General features: G+C 35.7%; 3 protein-coding genes across 3 annotated transcripts; all 3 read left to right on the top strand.

Annotated features, from left to right (window-relative positions):
* Positions 1–281: 281 nt before the first annotated feature.
* LOC104210914 (uncharacterized) lies at positions 282–10825 on the top strand. The gene is made up of 11 exons (XM_009759875.2): positions 282–335; positions 2096–2182; positions 2666–2749; positions 6678–7091; positions 7527–8007; positions 8428–8981; positions 9064–9156; positions 9251–9356; positions 10115–10143; positions 10227–10658; positions 10742–10825. The coding sequence occupies exons 6-11, from the start codon at positions 8904–8906 to the stop codon at positions 10823–10825; spliced, it is 822 nt and encodes a 273-aa protein (XP_009758177.2). The 5' UTR covers positions 282–335; positions 2096–2182; positions 2666–2749; positions 6678–7091; positions 7527–8007; positions 8428–8903.
* Positions 4230–6287, top strand: LOC138874890 (uncharacterized). The gene is made up of 3 exons (XM_070153680.1): positions 4230–5068; positions 5165–5476; positions 5954–6287. Exons 1-3 carry the CDS (start codon positions 4230–4232, stop codon positions 6285–6287), a joined length of 1485 nt encoding a protein of 494 aa, XP_070009781.1.
* LOC138874889 (uncharacterized) lies at positions 6680–8675 on the top strand. Its single transcript, XM_070153679.1, has 3 exons — positions 6680–7091; positions 7527–7657; positions 8379–8675. Exons 1-3 carry the CDS (start codon positions 6680–6682, stop codon positions 8673–8675), a joined length of 840 nt encoding a protein of 279 aa, XP_070009780.1.
* Positions 10826–19028: the final 8203 nt, after the last annotated feature.

Genomic DNA, 19028 nt, shown 5'->3' with positions numbered 1-19028 from the left:
GAAATATCCGCTCTTCACTCTAACGATTTAGGGTTCGCTTTCTCCTCCTGAAATGGAAAGTTCTCTTTCTCTCTTTAATCTCTCATTGTCTTTCACTCTAACGATTTAGGGTTCACTCTAAGTTGCGATTTAATGTGATATCCGATTGCGAAAATATTTGTGCGAAATATTTGTGCATTGCAAAAATAGTTGTGTGAAATTAGTCTCTGCATTGCGAAAATAGTTAATATCCGATTTTAATTCCTCTAAGTTTGATATTTGTGCGATTTTAATGTGAATTTCAGCAATTACAACTCGAATTGAAGCGTGTTTGCCGCTGAATCTCCTGACAAAAGGTACAACTCGAATTGCAGCTCTCTGCCCTCTCCTTCCTAATCTGTTTATATCTGATTTTAAATCCTCTAGGGTTTTGAGTATGTTTTCTTAATATCTGAATTTCAATAGTTTCTGCATGTGATTTGATTTAGGTTTCTCTGCTCCAATTTCAATAATTTTTGCATGTGATTTGATTTAGGTTCTCTCTGCTCCTTTTTTGTTATAGAAGAAGAAGAAGGTTTTTTTCTCAACTTCAAAACTCCAGTAATTATAATAGTATTAGGCAGTCATCTTATTATTTCTGATAGAATGAACTAAGAAGAAGTAAGCTACCGAGAAGAAGTAGACAATATTCAGCTTTTATAATTTTTCCTCTGTTTGTATGAAGTTGTTGAAAGAATTAGAGGGTTTTATCTTCTAAACTCATTCTATGATTGGAAAAGAAAATATAAAGATTGAATTGTTGTTCTCATATTGTTATTGTTGTGTTTTAGTAGTAACTGGCTAATTGATGTTTATTTATGATTTAAGTTGTTATATATTTCATTTAAATGCAAAGAATATTGGTATTCGAAACTCAGTTCGTTGAACTGTTCGACGAGGCCGCCTCTGAATTAGTTAGTGAGGTTTTGAGCTGAATTTGTGTACATCTATACCTCTTGAAAAAGTCCAGTAGAGCTAATAGGCATATTTGGTTCACAATAGATGAAGAATTATGAGAGTTGGACTAATAGGAATATTTGATTTTTAGTAGCATTTGGAATTCGTAAACCTTTCCTGTACATTTCTTCTAAGAACATAAGTTGTTCTGGGGTTGGACTCCACCTTGTTGGTCTTGTCAATTTTTCTCTTTTAAGAAAAGACATGTTTTTTTCTTTTCTTGGGCTTGAGACTGAAAAGGTTAAGGCTTAGATCAACTGATTAAACTGTTTCGAAAATGAGGTTTTTCATAGGTATATATCGAGAAAAATGTGATAGAAGAATTTAACAAAATATTTGGCTTCTGTGAAGTGTGGACAGAATGGTTGTAACATATACTTTGAGGTTGTCAAGCTCATTTTATGGTTGTGTGCGACCATTAGCTTTATATGAACATATTTGAACATCTTATGCAACTAAAAATAACTGATAAGTATGAAGAATCACTTCATGAAATGTTCTCATATCTCTGGTTGGGCTCTAGGGATACTTTGGTGGCCTTGTTTGGGGTAAACAAGACATGAATTTTGTAAAGTTAAGGGGGTGCATCAATTGGAAGAAGTGACGTTTCAGTTAAGTCCTTATTTTTTTAGGTAGTTCTTTCCTTGGTAATTTTCTTGAGCAACAGGCTTATAGTCGCTAACCAATTTTACTACCTAGTAATCTTTGAATGAACAAGTTATTTACTTACATATTAACATTTTATTTGAGCACAAATCCCCTTGGTTTAGCTTGAAATTATGTACTTCACTCTTTTGATTGCGGCTCTCTAATGATTTCAGCAATCATGCATACTACGATTTTCGTTTATTTCATGTTTTCTTGTTTAGGCTGTGGTACAATCTATAATAGCTTCAATTTACTATCTGTTTTGGATATCTGATAATATCTAAAGTTGATAAATATGATACTCTGCTTAAACACAAAGAGCACTATTGGATCTATATAACATTTTACTTTACCTGTCATTCTGTTAGCTTAATGATAGTACAATAAGTCTGAATCATGAACTTTTCTGATACATATGTTTAGCAAATGAAGTAGTTTGAGATCTGTAAAACATGATTACCTAATCCTGTAGGTTTATACCTATCACACATCGGTTGTGTTAAAATTTCTTCAAGAAAGGGTGTTCGAAGACAAATTAGAATGGTGAAGAAGTTACAAGGTAAATCCTATGGTGTTCAAGCACTATTTCTGTATCTAAAAAAGATGTATTATCAGTGCAGTAGCTTATTACTGCTTTAGTTATAAACTCATTCAGACCATAAAGTTAATGGTCAATTTGTGGCATATAATCTTTTCCTGAAAAAATCTGAATTTAGATTGTGACGAAACGTATTTTATATGGAAATGAATTTAGTTATTAACTCATTCAGACCATTGCATCCCCTCTCTATAAAGTCCCTTAGCATTGGTCCATCTGTTGAATGATAATAATGGAGAAAGCCAAGAAACACATTGATATTTCCTATAGTACTCTTAGTTTAGTAGTATATATTCATCTGAATATGTTCTCATTGTTTTTCATGCTAGATAACTAGCTAACTTTACATTCCCTTTTATTTAGCTTATAAAATTGTAAAGTATGTCTCTGATCTTGTAAAATTGACAAGTTACTAAATTATTTTTCCTCGTGAAAATCTTGCAGATTATATCAAACTCTGCTGATTAGAAGCGTCCTTACTGGTGGCATACTGACCTGATTTTGGGTCATTAGCTGCACTTCTCAAAGGTTTCAGATCTTTTCAAATACTTTTTCAATGGATAAATCTTGAATTCGATTGCCAAGGAACACAAATGAATATTTGTTTGGTTTGAATTAATTTTTAGATTTTGCATTTTAAAATGGAGCTATAGAAGATAGAATAAAATGTCCATGCCCTAAATGTGGTTTTGTGAAGTGGTTGACTAGAGCGATAGTGTTCGATCATTTAATCTGCAAGCCATTCCTTTAAGATTATGTCACTTGGGTTTTTCATGGCGAAATAAATGTGTTGTAGAACTTTAATAACATAGAGGTCACTCAAGATACACTACTTGCCGAAAATCCAGTGGACTTATTGATTAATGAAGCATTTCAGGGCTTAAGACATGAGGATATTGATGTAGGTTCATCATAAGCAGGGAGAGAAGAAGAAATGTTAAATGATATGCCTGCTTCAAATAGTAAAAACTTTTTTGAGTTGCTTAGAGATGGAAGTCAAGAATTGTATGAAGATTCCAAGTACTCAAAGCTAGAGTTTTTGTTAAAGTTGTATCATATAAAGAGTTTGTCTGAGCTAAGTGACAAGGGAATGACTATGATACTAGATCTATTGGGAGATGCATTTAACTTTGCAAGTATCTCTGATTCTTTTTATGATGCCAAGAAAACCATCAAAAAGCATTGTCTTGATTATATAAAGATAGATGCTTGTCCAAATGACTGCATGTTGTACTGGGGAGATGATGCTAATGAAGAAACATGCAAGTATTGTCACATATCTAGATGGAAGCCTAATGAGAGGGACAACAATCATCGCGTGCCTACTACAAGTAAGAAGAAGAAAAAAAAGCCTGCAAAAATTTTGCGTTACTTTCCACTAAAACCAAGGTTGCAGAGATTATTCATGTGTTTTAAGACTGCAGAGCATATGAGATGGCATGTAGAGGATAGTAACAAAGATGGAATAATGAGGCATCCTAGAGATGGTGAGGCATGGAAGAGGTCTGATACAATCTTTCCTGAATTTGCTTCTGATCCCCGAAATGTTCGATTAGGCCTAGCTAGTGATGGTTTCAATCCTTTTGGAACGATGAGTACTAATTATAGTATTTGGCCTGTGGTTTTGGTTCCATACAATCTTCCACCTTGGTTGTGCATGAAGCAACCAAATTTCATCCTCTCAATGATCATTCTAGGTCCACGTACGGCGGATAATAATATAGATGTATACTTACAAACCCTTATTAAGGAGTTGAATATGTTGTGGTATAAGGGTGTGGAAACTTGTGATTCATCGAAGAATGAAATGTTTAATATGCGAGCAGCTCTTATATGGACAGTCAGTGATTTTTCTGGACTTGATATCTTATCTGGTTGGAACACACATACTGGTTTGGCATGCCCCTCTTGTAATTTTGACGCAGAACCTTGTCGACTTACTCACAGTAGAAAAATGGTGCTTTATTGGTCATTGTCGATTTTTGGCAAGAAATCACAAATTTAGTTGATGAGGCATCGTTTTTTTGGAGATGTGGAGGAGAGGAATCCGCTGAGGAAGTTATCGGGGTCAGACATTTTGCAACAAGTGAAAGAAATCGATGTTACATTTGGAAGGCCAGTAGAGTTGAATGCTAGAAAGAAAAGAAATAGACAAAGAAAAGATGGGGAAGGTGCAACCCGGCAGTGGAGAAAAAAAAGCATATTCTTCAATCTTCCATATTGGGAATTCAACTCGTTGTGCCATAATTTGGACGTCATGCACATCGAGAAGAATGTGTTTGACAATATTATATACACTTTGCTAATGGATAAAGACAAATCAAAGGATCATGTTAAGGCTCAAAAAGATCTACAAGATATGGGCATAAGACGTGATCTTTGGCCAGATGAGAAGGAAAATTGTCGCCTTGCTGCATTTGCAATTCCAAAAGAGAAGAGAGTCACCTTCCTTAAAACATTAAAGAATATTTCGGTGCCAGATGGTTACTCAAATAATATCTCTGATTGTATTGATCTGGATCAGAAGAGGATCTTCGGATTAAAAAGTCATGATTGTCACATCATCATGGAACAATTGTTGCCTGTTGCAATTCAAAATGTGCTTCCCAATGAGGTTGTCGGAGTCTTGGTAGAGCTTTCTTCCTTTTTTAGAAATCTTTGTTTGAAAAGTTTGAGCCTATCTGACCTAGAGAAGCTACAAGATCAGATTGTACTCACACTTTGTTACTTAGAGATTTTGTTCCCTCCATCTTTCTTCACTGTCATGGTTTATTTAACTATCCATCTAGTAGATGAAGTGATACAAGGTGGTCCAGTACATTATCGATGGATGTATTTTGTTGAAAGGTAAAAATTTATTATTTCATAACATTCTTTAGATCAAACTTTTAATATTAATTCAAACTGAATACTTGTTTTAATAATATTTCATTTTCGTTATAGATTGTTAAGTCATTTCAAGTCTCTTGTAGGGAACAAAGCACAACCAGAAGGTTCCATTGCTGAAGGTTATATTGTTGAAGAAGCTCTGACTCTCTGTTTTCGTTATTTGGAGGGTATCGAGTCAAGGATAAATAGGCCTAAACATGTAAACGATGAGCTAAATCATAATAAGACTTCTGAAATATCATCTTTGGTCCCTCAGCAAGGTAAACCTATTGGAGGCTCCACAATATTTCCCTTGTCTCCTTTGGAGAAGACTCAAGCTCATCGATACGTGTTACTTAATTACGAAGCAGTGAAACCATTTATTGAGTAAGAAAGTTTATTGTAATTTATTTTTTAGCAAATTTTTTAAAGTGAAATGATTAAATTAATATAGGTGATTCCTCTGTAGTGAATTTAGGAACCACATTAAAAGAAATTTAAGGGGTCGAAGACCTTTTGCAATAGAGGTAGAGAGAAGAGTTAGTAAAGAGTTTCCTGATTGGTTTTCAAAATGAGTGAGTAAATAATATAGCTAATATTTGTTTATGCATAAGTTGTATTAATTTAGATTGTCTAATAGAAATAATTTTGTTTGTTCAGATCATGAATCCAGATATAGCAAACACAATATCTACTAATTTGGAGTTCTTAGCACGAGGTCCAATGCCAGACGCAAGAAGGTTTACTACATATAACATTAAAACTCAAGTTTCGGACTGTATCTAGAGAACAAAGATTGAAAACTCAAAATAGTGGAGTTTTTCTTACCTCTAACACCTCTTATATTGCATCTAATGCTGATAGAAATGCAACACAAGCAGAGTTGCCATATTATGGGAAGTTGGAAGACATAATTGAGCTCAATTATTATGGACGGTTTATGGTTGTTCTCTTCAAATGCCAGTGGGCTGACACTACTCGGGATAGAGGGATCAAAATAGATGTTTGGAAATTTAATTGTGTCAATTTTTCTAGATTGATTCACATGGGTGATCGCGAGGATCATGATCCTTATATTGAAGCGTCTCAAGCAAATATGGTCTACTATGTTGATGATGAAACTGATAAAGAATGGAGTGTTGTTGTGCATCTAAAGCCAAGAGATTTATTTAACACGGGAAATGTTGATGAAGAATAAATTTACGAGAATGAGTCATACCAACAACAAGAATTGGAACAATTTTTTGATGTTAATTATGAGAATATCCAAGTTGTAGTAGAGGAGCATATGTCTGACTAGGAATTATAGTTTCTTCAAGTTTAAAGCATTATAGTATAGAAATTATTGCAAGGTGTGATCGAGATTGCAAGTAATTAGATTATTTGATTGTTTCGTCGTAGCACTAATTCTACATGATTTTGTTAATTAAATACTTCAAAATTGCTTAATTGCAAATCTCATTGCTCTCTGTAGAGCAACTAACATACTGATTGTATGACTCTTGTACAGGAAATATTGTAAATTAGATTGTTCAATCTTTCATCATTATGGTATATAGTTTCATGCAATTAATTTTATTGATTCCAGATATGCCAAGGGCCAAGCGTTACCAAAACTTGCAAAAATCAGTTCAACCAGCATCTACTTCACAAGGTGTAGCACAACCTTTATCAACAACTGAATCAACACCTTCACATCTTGATAATACACCGCAGTTGGTATCATTTTTTCAACCGACACCTTCAGTCCAGGCCGCAGCACATCAGACTGCATCAGTTAGGACAACATCACAGTCGGCCCCGTCAGTTCGGGCTGCAGCACAGCCAAGTCATTCGGTTCATGCCACATCACAGACGTCAATTCGGGCTGCAGCACAACCGACTTATTCAGTTCAAGCCACATCACAATTGGATCTATCAGTACAGGCACCATCACGACCGACACAATCCAAAAAGCGTCCTAGACGTGAGTGTTCGCAACATTGGACAGTTGATGCAATAGGTAATTCTTATCTTGATTTATTCAAGTGTCACTATTCAATATTGCCTTTTGTCTCTGTTTCTTGATCTTCTGTAGCTTCATCTTCATAATCACTATTTTCTTCAACTCTTGCATCTTGCTCTACAGAAAGCCTTTCTCCTAAACATAGTAGTAAACTGCTCACTCACTCTCCTAAACATTTCTTGAATTGAAGTTGCAAGGTGTGATCTAGATTGCAAGTAATTAGATTATTTAATTGTTTCGTCGTAGCACTAATTCTACATGATTCTGTTAATTAGGTACTTCAAAATTGCTTAATTGCAAATCTCATTACTTTCTGTAGAGCAACTAACATGTTGATTGTATGACTCTTGTACAGGAAACTTTGTAATAAGATTGTTTAATCTTTCACCATTATGGTATATAGTTTCATGCAATTAATTTTATTGATTCCAGATATGCCAAGGGCCAAACGTTACCAGAACTTGCAAAAGTCAGTTCAGCCAGCATCTACTTTACAAGGTGTAGCACAACCTTTATCAACAACTGAATCAACACCTTCACATCTTGATAATACGCCGCAGTTGGTATCATTTTTTTCAACCAACACCTTCAGTCCAGGACGTAGCACATCAGAATGCATCAGTTAGGACAACATCACAGCCGGCCCCGTCAGTTTAGGCTGCAGCACAGCCGGCTTATTCGGTTCAGGCCACATCACAGTCGGCCCAATCAGTTCGGGTTGCAGCACAACCGGCTTATTCAGTTCAAGCCACATCACATCCGGCCCCGTCAGTTCGAGCTGCAACTCAGCCTGCTTATTCAGTTCAGGCCACATCACAACCTGCCCCATCAGTTCAGGCAGTATCATAGCCGACACAATCCAAAAAGTGTCCTGGACGTGAGTGTCCGCAACATTGGACAGTTGATGCAATAGGTAATTCTTTTCTTTATTTATTCAAGCGTCACTATTTAATATTGCCTCTGTCTCTGTTTCTTGATTATTATTTATGGAGTTGAGAATTGAACAGATAATGAAGTTTGGGTTATGCAGAATATGGATTAATTAGTAATTATTGAGATCTGAAATCTCTGAGGAAACAGGACAGTAAGGATCCTTCTTTGTACTATAACTGAAAACATAATGAAGTAGAGTCCAAAAGGGCATTTACACTAACAGACTAACATATATGTTCTGCAAAAACAAAAATATATCCGCAAAAACAGAAACTGAAAGAAATATTCAAATTGCCAGAATGATGTTGAATGCAGTATTGAATACAAGACAACTTTTTAGCTTTTTATCAGTTTCTACAAAAGTTAGTTCGATCTTTTAAATTGATGTTTATTTTTAAAGATTCGCAAGGAGCTACCAAGAAACTCAAAGTAAAGGTTAAGGATGTGATGTATTTATCCGACGAAAAATGTATTGTGGTTGAATTTGATGATATGGATCAGCCAATTGGAGAAAGGCAAGGTGTTCTTGCAGGCTTTTGTGGAATTTTAGCAACCGACTGCTCCTTATTTCCAATTCATTTCAACAAATGGCCAGATTTACCTAAGTCATACTTCAATTGTTGCTTTGATCGAATTATAAAGGTGTAAGCTCTATTTTCTTATTGTTGTAACTCTGTTTTATATCGTTAGATTGTATATTTGCATGTAATAAATTAGCTAACAGAAGTTTTATTCCTGTAGCCACGATTCTATTTTAAGACAACTGAGTTAAATGCACGAGCATATGTTTATAGTTGTATTGGAAAGAAGTAGAGTTCAGGAAGGCAAAGTTTGTGGTATAAGTTCAATAACCCACTTAAGACCTAAGCAGAGATTATGGATAATGTTCCATCAGAGATTCCACGGGATCAATGGACTTCTTATGTTGCTTACCGTTTTAATGAAAAGACAATGGTATTTATTTGAATGTTTTAATTAGTATGTGTAATTATATACTTTTTTATTTGTATATTTGAGTTATATGTATTTTTATAAGGAAATGAGCAAAAGAAATGCTGAAATTCGGAAGAAACAAACTGTTGCACACACTGGTGGTTCCAAACCAAACTCCAAAAGAAGAGCTGAAATGGTGATAAATATTAATTTAATATGTTTTACTTTAATTAAACTTGCAAACTGTTCCTATTTAGTCAAGTTACTCTGACTTGATTTTTCATTTATAGATGGCTGAATCTGGACAAAACCCTGGACAAGCGCAACTCTATCTTGCTACTCATAAGAAGGAAGATGAGTCATATGTTAATGAAGCAGCAAGAGAAATATGTGCAAGTTTCTACTTGTTAAAAGCTTCATCCTAACATCAAGTTAATAAAATGTTAGCCATCTATTAGTGCACTTCTTGATCAGTTGACATTACCCTTTCATTCTTTCAACTGATTGTTCAACTGTTTCAAGTGGAGTAGCAATATTAGTACTATGGATAGTAGTAAATTGTTTGGTTTATTATATTTTTGTGTTTTAATTTTAGTAACTACTCTTCTGTTATATATAACTAAGAAGTTTGTACTTTGTACTCTTAATTACTCTTAGCTTATTATGATTTTTTGGATTAATTAGTTGTTTTCTTCTCAATTGACAAGTTTAACTTAATTTATTTTTTTTACCATAGATAACGCAAAACGATTGAGGTCATGACCTTTTTTTGTTGTTGGGGTGGTTCTTACTAATCCAAGAGCATTTTCTTGCGTAACTTCAAATGTTCTAAATAATAATTCTCCTCATGCACGATGAATTATATTCCCTTCTCCTTTTCTTTTGCCAGTCATCTTTAGTAGGGGGATGTGATCTGCATTCTTTCTTTATACTCCTTCTTTTCCTTCTGGTACCTTTCCTTGTCTTTCACTCCATAGTTTTGATAGACCTGTAAAAACTATCAATCAACATCAAACTCTTTCAATGTCCCTACTTTATTGGGGATACCAGGTTTAATGTGTTCAGAGTAATCACTGCATTGTGTTTATATTAAGAAACCTCATGCTCAGTGTAATAAATTTGTTTTCAAAGTGATTGCTAATGTCCTATTACAGAATATCAGTTGCAATATTTTGTTTTCAAAGTGACTAAAGGATATACATTATCCTTATGTTGTCAATTACTAATTGAAGTTATGACAATGAATTTTGTGTATCTTATATTCAGGAAAAAATTGAGCTAGTTGTAAGTCAAAGCGCCACAGATGAGTCTGAAGTTTCACCAAATGATGTTGTTGGTAAGGTGCTAGGAAAAGAGCATTCTGGAAGGGTGAGGTGCTTGGGGTTAGGAGCTATCCCGAGTAAAGTTTTTAGACAAACAAGACGTCATTTTGGAGGTATAAATTCTTCCAGTTGTGATAATGGTTCATGTTCGTCCAAACGCGAAGAGAAGTACAATCAGATTGTAAATGCTCACAATCAAAGCCAAGAAAAGTACAATCGGATTGTAAATGCTCACAATCAAAGCCAAGAGAACTATGCTCAAATGATGACTGCACACCACCAAATGATGAATGCTTTCAAGACATATATGATTATGAAAGAAGGGACAATACCTCAACAGTTTGCTGGGATTTTCGTTTCTCCTCCTCCGGCAGCGGTAAATAAAATCTAGCTATATGTAGTTTTTAAATTTGAAAAACTAAAGAAAAAAAACTTTAAATGCTTTTTATTTCTTTGCAGCCAAGTGATGCATCTAGCGGATCCATTTCACCTATGGTCGTAAGAGGATCATCTAGTAATAGTAATCTTAATGAAAATTATTGAATTTCTTTGCAAATGTAATAGATGATTAAGTATGATACTTTACTTGAATGGTTGAACTAGATATTTTGTGTTTAAGTTTAGTTTTTGAGATTAATGACAATGCTATCTGCTTATGATTCTATAATATGTGGATGTTACTTAACATTTATGCATCTTTAGTATTATGTTAATGCCTCTTAAAATTTATTTAATATAATTAAAATATTGTATTAGAAAAGCAGGTATCCCCACAATTGCTCCCTCCCAAAAAAAAGGTCTTCATGGAATAGGGGAGGTTACAACTGCCATTAAATAAACAAATTGAGGGGGTTAAAGCTGCCGCGAAAATAGAATTTCTCATATTTCGAAAATATATTGCGGAGGTTAAAACCGCCACAAGATGATTATTTTGCGGCGGTTTTACCCCCCGTTTAATTTTTTTTTTACAAGTTGCGCATTGATTAAAATTTTAATATGTGGGAGTTACACCGCCGGACAATAACCTCCGTTAAATGGTTACGGCGGGCTTTAAAAACTGCCACAAAATGATTGCGGCGAACCTTACAGCTGGGGTTTTGAAGACCGCCGTGATATCAAATAACGGGGGTCGCTGACCGCCGCAAAACGTGAAAATACCCTCCGCAAATAGGCTATTTTTTTGTAGTGAAATAAAATACGAACGGAAGTCAAATTTGTGTTCTAAATACAATAATTTTGGGCATAAAATAAATGAGTGCAGAAACAAATGAAGGAGGAAGCTGCTAGTAAGGAAAAATAGAAGATTGTGCAGTAGAAAATGAAAGCAAATGAAGACAAAAACCAACAAAAGAACCAATAGGTGGATGAGAAGCAAAGCAGCAGCACTATAACAGCTAGACAGGAAAGGGGTAAATAAACATGAGACAGAGAATATCAAACTCAAACCTGCAGAAAAGAGAGGGAATGTGGTGGTGATTTGGGAGCCAGAGATCAAAACATGCAATACTTTTGCTGCTTTGGTAAGTTAGGAGAATAGAGGGACGGAAAAGCAAGGTGAAATTAGTACAAATTTCTCTTTGCCCTGAAGGAGAACATGTAGTGATGAGTCCAACACTTGGGAGGGGTGGGGTTATATCCCCTCCTAATAGATAAGGTAGAATTTTGGAACAGATAATAGATAAGGTAGGATTTTGAAACACCCAGAGGACTTAATAGGCTAGATAAACAAAGAGAAACTAATACATTTATGCATAATAACAAAGATGAGTTGTTTGATCTTCTGGAGACTAAGATTAAGAGAGAAAGCTCAGTGGATGGTCCTTTACCACTAACCTGACTAAACATCCGGGGGGAGGGGGGGGGATAAGATTGTTGTGGAAATCAGGAATATTTGGGGTAAATATAAGTAAAGTAGCAAGCAGCTTATTCATTGTGAAGTCATTCATATATGCACATAACATGAATTATGTATTACAATGTTATATCTTTATAACGATCTACCTCTAAGAAGGAGTTTGTGGATAGATATAAATGAGATATGCTCAGGTAAAGGGGGCATGTGTAGTAATGGGTGACTTCAACAGTGTGCTTAATGGGGGTGAAAGTATTTGTAGACTAGTTACAATGGCAGAAGAGATTTTAGGAAATATCTCAATGATTGTGAGCTGCAGGATCTCAAATCCTCATGATCATTCTTTACATGGAATAATAAGCAAGGAAGAGAAGTATTCGGCATAATTTACATGATATTAGTTAATAAAGAATGGAGCGTTAATTTTTCAGACTCAGATGAGCATTACATGAATGAGGGGCTCCATGATCATTGCCATGCAATAATCAACTGGGAAGACGAAAGAAAAAAGCAAAGGAAAGAATTTAAATACTTCAATATATGGAGCATTGTACCTGAATTCAAAGAGAGACTAGAAAAAAGCTAGAGACCTCCTATTTCGGGAACAAAAATATACCCAATGGCAGGAAAATTAAATAGATGTAAAGTTATTTTGCAAAAGCTAAACAAGGAAAGATTTAGTGAGGTAGAGAAAAAGGAATAAGTGGCCCTGGAGAGACTAAAGGCATGTCAGATAAAATTATAGGTGAATCTAACAAAAAGAAACCTGGTAAGAAAAAAAAAAGAAGGAAAACTCGCACAAGAGTGCAGTAAAGGGAAGTCTGCTAGGGATCAATATCTGAATTAAAAATGCAAGATAGATTGGCTGAAATATGGAGAAAAAGACACCAAATTATTTCATGGAATGATGAAGTGTAGAAGGATTGGTAATAGAGTGTTCACTATTACCGATTCCAATGAGAATACTAAAAATGATCCAAAGGAGGTAGCACATGATTTTATTGAGTTTAACATGAAGTTACAGGGTACCAAAAAGGAATGAAAGATAGCATGTATGCAGAGTATTAATGTGGGAAGGCCCAAGAGTATTAGAAGAGCAGAGGAGCTATTTAGAAAAGACTTTACTAAAGCAGATGTTAAAGAGGCACTATAAGCAATAGTAGTTGAAAAGCCCCCAGGACTAGACGAGTATGGAAGTAAGCTTTTCAAGGACTGCTAGGCAATTGTGGGAAAGGTATTACTAAATGAGTCTGAATTTTACGAAACTGGATGAATGCTGAAATCTCTAAACAACACTGTTATTACTTTTGTACCTAAAAGTACTCATGCAATAGGGGTGGGAAATTATAAACCTATTTACTATTGCAATACGGTCTATAAGTTGATCTCAGAATGATGTGCAAACGACTGAAAGGAGTACTACCTGATATAAGTGTTGATAATCAGAGTGCTTTTGTAGTTGGGAGGACAATTGTGCAAAATATCATCATCTGTACGGGACTTGGTAAGACTATACAATTGGAGAAATACTACTAAGAGATGCTTGATAAAGATTGATCTTAAAAAGCATATGATGTTGTAGAATGAAAATTTATAGAAAAAATGATGCATGCTTTGAATTTCCTCTACAAATTATAGAATGGGTGATGACTTGAATAAGCACAACTCAATACACTATAGCTTTGAATGGAGGACAAAATGGATGCATAGAAGGAAAGAGGGAATTGGATGTATGGAGTACTTCTCTAGAATAATGAATCCGGTTACTAAGCAAGATAGTTTGAGTATCATACAAGGTGTAAATGGATTAAATTGAATCATCTATGCTTTACAGATGATGTTCTATTATTTTGCAAAGGGGAGTTTCACGCTATGTGGATGTAAAGGGGATTGAAAACCTTCCTAGAAGCCTTTGGATTATTCACAAGTGCTAAAAAGTGTAATATTTTCATGTGAATATGGAACCACAATGCTTAAATGATTTCACAACTCAAAATCCAATTAATCGTGATGGCACCTAACGCAACCCGCTAGGTAAGCCAATTAACAACAATGTAATTCAATGGGATTTACTCAGAAAATAAATGAAGAAATTACTGAACTTTTATACACTTCCCAAGGACTGGTAATACAAATCACGAGCTTCTAAAATTTAGAGTTTACAAAGCTGGTATGAAATAAATACATCAGCTGTTTGAACTATACGTGAGCAGATTAATAATTCTAAAGCTACCAAGAACAAAAGACAGTTATGTCTGGAACGCATGTACATTTTCAATGCCAGATCCCACCATACACAGCAACATCAACATCCAAAATCTACACGCAAGGTGCAGAAGTGTAGTACAAGTACAACTAATCTCATGTACTCAATAAGTAACAAACCTAACCTTAGGTTGAAAGCAGTGACGAGCTTGTACAATGGTCAAAGTCCTACACCAATAGCCAATAATAACTTGTAACAATATAACTAAAGCAGTGCAAGTAATAACTAAAATATACGATGCTCAACTCATTCACAGTTACGGAAGATAGGTATGTTTTTCAGGTATAACAGTAAAAACCCAAATCTTTCTCCGAAATCACCCAAATGTGAGTATATTAAAAAATTGAGATTTTTCCCAACAACTTTCAACAACAGATAGGATGTTTCATTATCAGATGACATAGGGAAAATTCATCTCTATGCCTACATGTCAATGTGCATGAGAAATCATGAATGTCAAAATACCATACAACATGAAAAAATGCATCTCTATGCCTACGTGCCAAGTATTCATGTCAAGTGCAATGCACCACAGTGATAAACTCATGTGCTCATGCTCTCGGAGCAGTCAACCTCACTCAGCACGCTCAGTCATTCAGTCTTCCCAGTCACTTAATCCACCCAGTCACTCAATCTTCCCAGCCACTCGGTCCTCCCAGTTACTTAGTCATTCCAGTCACTCGGCACTCGCACTTAGTAGGTACCTACGCTCAATGCTGGTATGGCAGACTCCGTAGGGGTTGATCCTGCTCAAGCGCTAATATAAGTCAATCATGACATGAATCAATAAAGCCTGATGCGGCGTGCAGCCCGATCCCAAAAATATCACTCATAATCAAGCCCTTGGTCTCACTCAGTCATCATCCTCTCCAGTCTCTCAGCCTCACAAATCTCGTGTCAATCAGCCCAAACAATGATAATATGATGTGAGACAAATTATAACAGAGACTGAGATATGATATGAAACGAATGAGTATGACTGGGTATGTAATTGCAATTTAAGAAAATAATTCAACAGCAGAAATGACCTCTGTGGGTCCCAACAGAATAAGCATATAGCCTAAACATGGCTTCTAACATGGATCACAGTTCGATTACTTTAACACGTAGGAATTTCGCGGACAGAAACAAGATTAGATAACTACACAGTACCACAGAATCGACCGAGTCATAATTCACATTATGCACACCCACACACCCGTCACTTAGCATGTTCGTCACCTCAACACAAAATTCATACCCTCAACACCAACTTTAGAAGTGTTACTTAACTCGAATAAGCCGAATACAATATTGATCAAGCCAACAATACTCTGGAAATGCCACCTTGCGCATACCGACCTTCGAATGGCTCAAAACTAGTCAAAAGCAACTCAAAAATATCAAATAATGCCAGAGGAAACAAACCCAATCGATAAAGATGGAATCTTTAGTCAAAAGCCCAAAGTCAACCAAAAAGTCTAACTCGGGCTCGCACATCGGAACCTGACAAAACTCACAAAATCTGATAACCCATTCAATTACGAGTCCAACCGTACTATTTTCACTCAAATCCAACTCTAAATCGATGTTCAAAACTCAAAAATTCACTTTATCAAAATTTTAGACAAAACCCCCTAATTTCTCTCTTCAAATCATCAATCAAATTCTAAAAACGAAGATAGATTCATGAAATACAATCAAAACTGAGTAAAGAAAACTTACCCAATCCATATAGTGAAAATCGCCTAAAAATTGTCTCAATTCGAGCTCTATAGCACCAAATATGCTAAAATGGCTGAAACCTCCGAAATAGAGTACTTATAAGCACTTCCCAGGCGAACCCTTCGCGAATGCGGACAAACCATCGCGTTCGCAATGAAAAAAATAAACTGCCACCAGAAATGCCCTGCACGTTCACGATGCTTCCCACGTGAATGTGATGGCCATAGATGCCACACAGCGAAAACGCGGTCCACGTCTCGCGGACGCGAAGAAGAGTACTCCAGCTGCAAGCGCACCATTGCGAACACGACTATCCAAACGCGAACGTGAAGCTCAAGTCCTACATATACCGTGAACATGACTCAATACTCGCGAACGCGAAGAGATAAAATATCCTAGTCCAATTTCTTATTTGCGATGACTCCCATGCTAACGCGATTCATTGCAGATATCAGTAAAAACTAGAAATTCAAAATGAAAGGAAATGGTCTGAAAGTGATCTGAAACTCACCCAAACTCCTCGGGACCCTATCCGAATATACCGACAAGTCCTATAACATAACACAGACTTACTCGAGGCCTCAATTCATGCATAACAACATCAAAACCACGAATCATACCTCAAATCAAACTTAATGAACTTTTTAACTTTCAACTTTCAAATCTAGTGTCGAACCATATCAAATCAACTCAGAATGAACTTAAATTTGCACACAAGTCCCAAATGACATAACGAAAAATTTCAATTCCCGGAACCACAATTCGAACTTGATATCATCAAAAACAACTTCCGGTCAAACTTATGAACATTCCAAACTTTCAAATTTCCAGCTTTCGCCAATTAGAGCCGAAACCTCCTAGAGATATTCAAATGAAAATCCGGGGCATACGCCCAAGTCCAAAATCACTAACCGAACCTAACGGAACCATCAAAACTCTAATCCGAAGTCAAATACAAAAGGTCAAACTTGGTCAACTCTTCCAACTTAAAGCTTCACATGAAATTCATTCTTCCAAACTAATTTCGAAATATCTAAAAACTAAAACCGACAATTTACACAAGTTATAATACATCACATGCAGCTACTCAAGACTTTAAATAGCTTAATGGAATGTTAATGCTCAAAATAACTGGTCGGAACGTTACAAATGATCTGTGGGAACTCACATGGTACAAAAGGGGTACATTACCTTTTAAGTACCTTGGTTTTCCTATCTCAGCTAAGAAACTATTGTCAATGGATTATAAAATGCCAGTGGAGAAGATAAAGGCCAGAATTTGCAGTTGGAGCTCTAAACATCTATCATATGCAGCAATGGTACAATTAGTGAATGTTGTTAATGCACCTACATACTTACCGATCCTCAATCGTTATCCTACCAAGGTAACTCCTAAAGAGCATAACAGTAGCTTGCTGGAATTTTATGTGGGATGAAAAACTAGTGACAAATAAAGCTCCATTGGTTTCTTGGGAGCTACTATGTAGATCAAAGAAGGAATGGGATTGAGTATAATTGATTGTGTTGTATGGAATGAGGCAACAATAAAAAAAATATGTGTGGAATGCTGTAGCAAAAATTGACAATCTATAAGTGAAATGGGTGAACCATATATACTTGCGAAGGAGATCATAGTGGCAATACACTCCTTAAGATTGTTGTTGGTATTGGAACAAGAGTTGTTCAATTAAGAATACAACTGGATTTGTACAAGATGAAGGGATTATTAGGAATGGGAAGTACTCCATAAAGACTGGATATGAATGGATGAAAGGAACTCTAGAACTCAAAGCCAGGAGAAGCTGGGTATGGAACATGGATCCATTCCCCTAGGGTCACCCTCTCATGTATCTTCTTGATAGTGTACAGGCGGATTTGAGGAAATTGATCAGTGGTTTGATGCGATATGGAAATATTAAGGAAAAGCTAGCTAGTGTTTGTTTTGGATTTCATATTTAATCTTTACTTGCAATTTTCGTGGTTAATTACCTAATTTATTTGCATATCATATTTATATTTTGCATTATTGACTGAGCAGACTACTTGGGCAATTGTACGCACACAGATGGTTCATTTATGTGCTTTATGATTTGATCACATTATTGTTCTGTACTTGTTGAGTTTATGAAACTGTACAGGTTATAGAAATTTATAATTTTTGCTTCTTTTACCTCGCCGAGGTTGGTTATGATACTTGCTGAGTACGTTGGGTCGACCCAGAACTTTGTGAGAAGTTTTATTTTGTGTCTCATACAACTGACACTAGTTGTATGAGACTCCTTTTTATCTCACAAATTTGTGGACCCCAATACTTCTGGGTCTACAGAAATCTGGGTCCACAAAACTGTAAGACAAAAAAGTTACCTCATACAACTAGTGTAGTTGTATACAACAACAACAACCCAGTATAATCCCACTTAGTGGGGTCTGGGGAGGGTAGTGTGTACGCAGACCTTACCCCTACTCTGAGGTAGAGAGGTTGTTTCCAAATAGACCCTCGGCATCCTTCCCTCCAAGAACTTCCCACCTTGCTCTTGGGTAGACTCGAACTCACAACCTCTTGGTTGGAAGTGGAGGTTGCTTACCATCAGAACAACCCCTCTTGTCTAGTTGTATATGAGACAAAAATAAAATTTTCCCCTAAATGTCATCAAAAGCCACGTGCACATGTACAACAACATAAGGAAATGTGATCGTTAAAATAGCATAACTTGATCACCCGATACCAGATAATTATATATTTTTCTAAAAAAGTATGACCCTATGTTTTTATGATAAAGCAGGAAGATCAAATCCCTCTACTTGTATGCTAACATTCTGGCTCTAAAGAATCTAAAACAAAAAATAGCAAATATATTGAGGCCGAAGAAAGACTCATAATGCCACAATATATATCATCTTTGCTACTGCCTATTTTCTCAAAA

This window comes from Nicotiana sylvestris, chromosome 8 (genome assembly GCF_000393655.2).
Source record: "Nicotiana sylvestris chromosome 8, ASM39365v2, whole genome shotgun sequence".
In the NCBI taxonomy this organism is placed as follows: domain Eukaryota; kingdom Viridiplantae; phylum Streptophyta; class Magnoliopsida; order Solanales; family Solanaceae; genus Nicotiana; species Nicotiana sylvestris.
This window is presented reverse-complemented; position numbering and strand designations above follow the sequence as displayed.

Coding starts and splice junctions, on each gene's coding strand:
- LOC104210914 (XM_009759875.2), top strand. CDS start 8,904: ATGGATAATGTTCCATCAGAGATTCCACGGGATCAATGGACTTCTTAT. Junction 9,357..10,114: donor AGCAAGAGAAATATGTGCAA/GTTTCTACTTGT, acceptor GTCCTATTACAG/AATATCAGTTGCAATATTTT. Junction 10,659..10,741: donor TTTCTCCTCCTCCGGCAGCG/GTAAATAAAATC, acceptor ATTTCTTTGCAG/CCAAGTGATGCATCTAGCGG.
- LOC138874889 (XM_070153679.1), top strand. CDS start 6,680: ATGCCAAGGGCCAAGCGTTACCAAAACTTGCAAAAATCAGTTCAACCA. Junction 7,092..7,526: donor TTGGACAGTTGATGCAATAG/GTAATTCTTATC, acceptor TATTGATTCCAG/ATATGCCAAGGGCCAAACGT. Junction 7,658..8,378: donor TTGATAATACGCCGCAGTTG/GTATCATTTTTT, acceptor GCTTTTTATCAG/TTTCTACAAAAGTTAGTTCG.
- LOC138874890 (XM_070153680.1), top strand. CDS start 4,230: ATGAGGCATCGTTTTTTTGGAGATGTGGAGGAGAGGAATCCGCTGAGG. Junction 5,069..5,164: donor TGGATGTATTTTGTTGAAAG/GTAAAAATTTAT, acceptor TTTTCGTTATAG/ATTGTTAAGTCATTTCAAGT. Junction 5,477..5,953: donor GCAGTGAAACCATTTATTGA/GTAAGAAAGTTT, acceptor TAATGCTGATAG/AAATGCAACACAAGCAGAGT.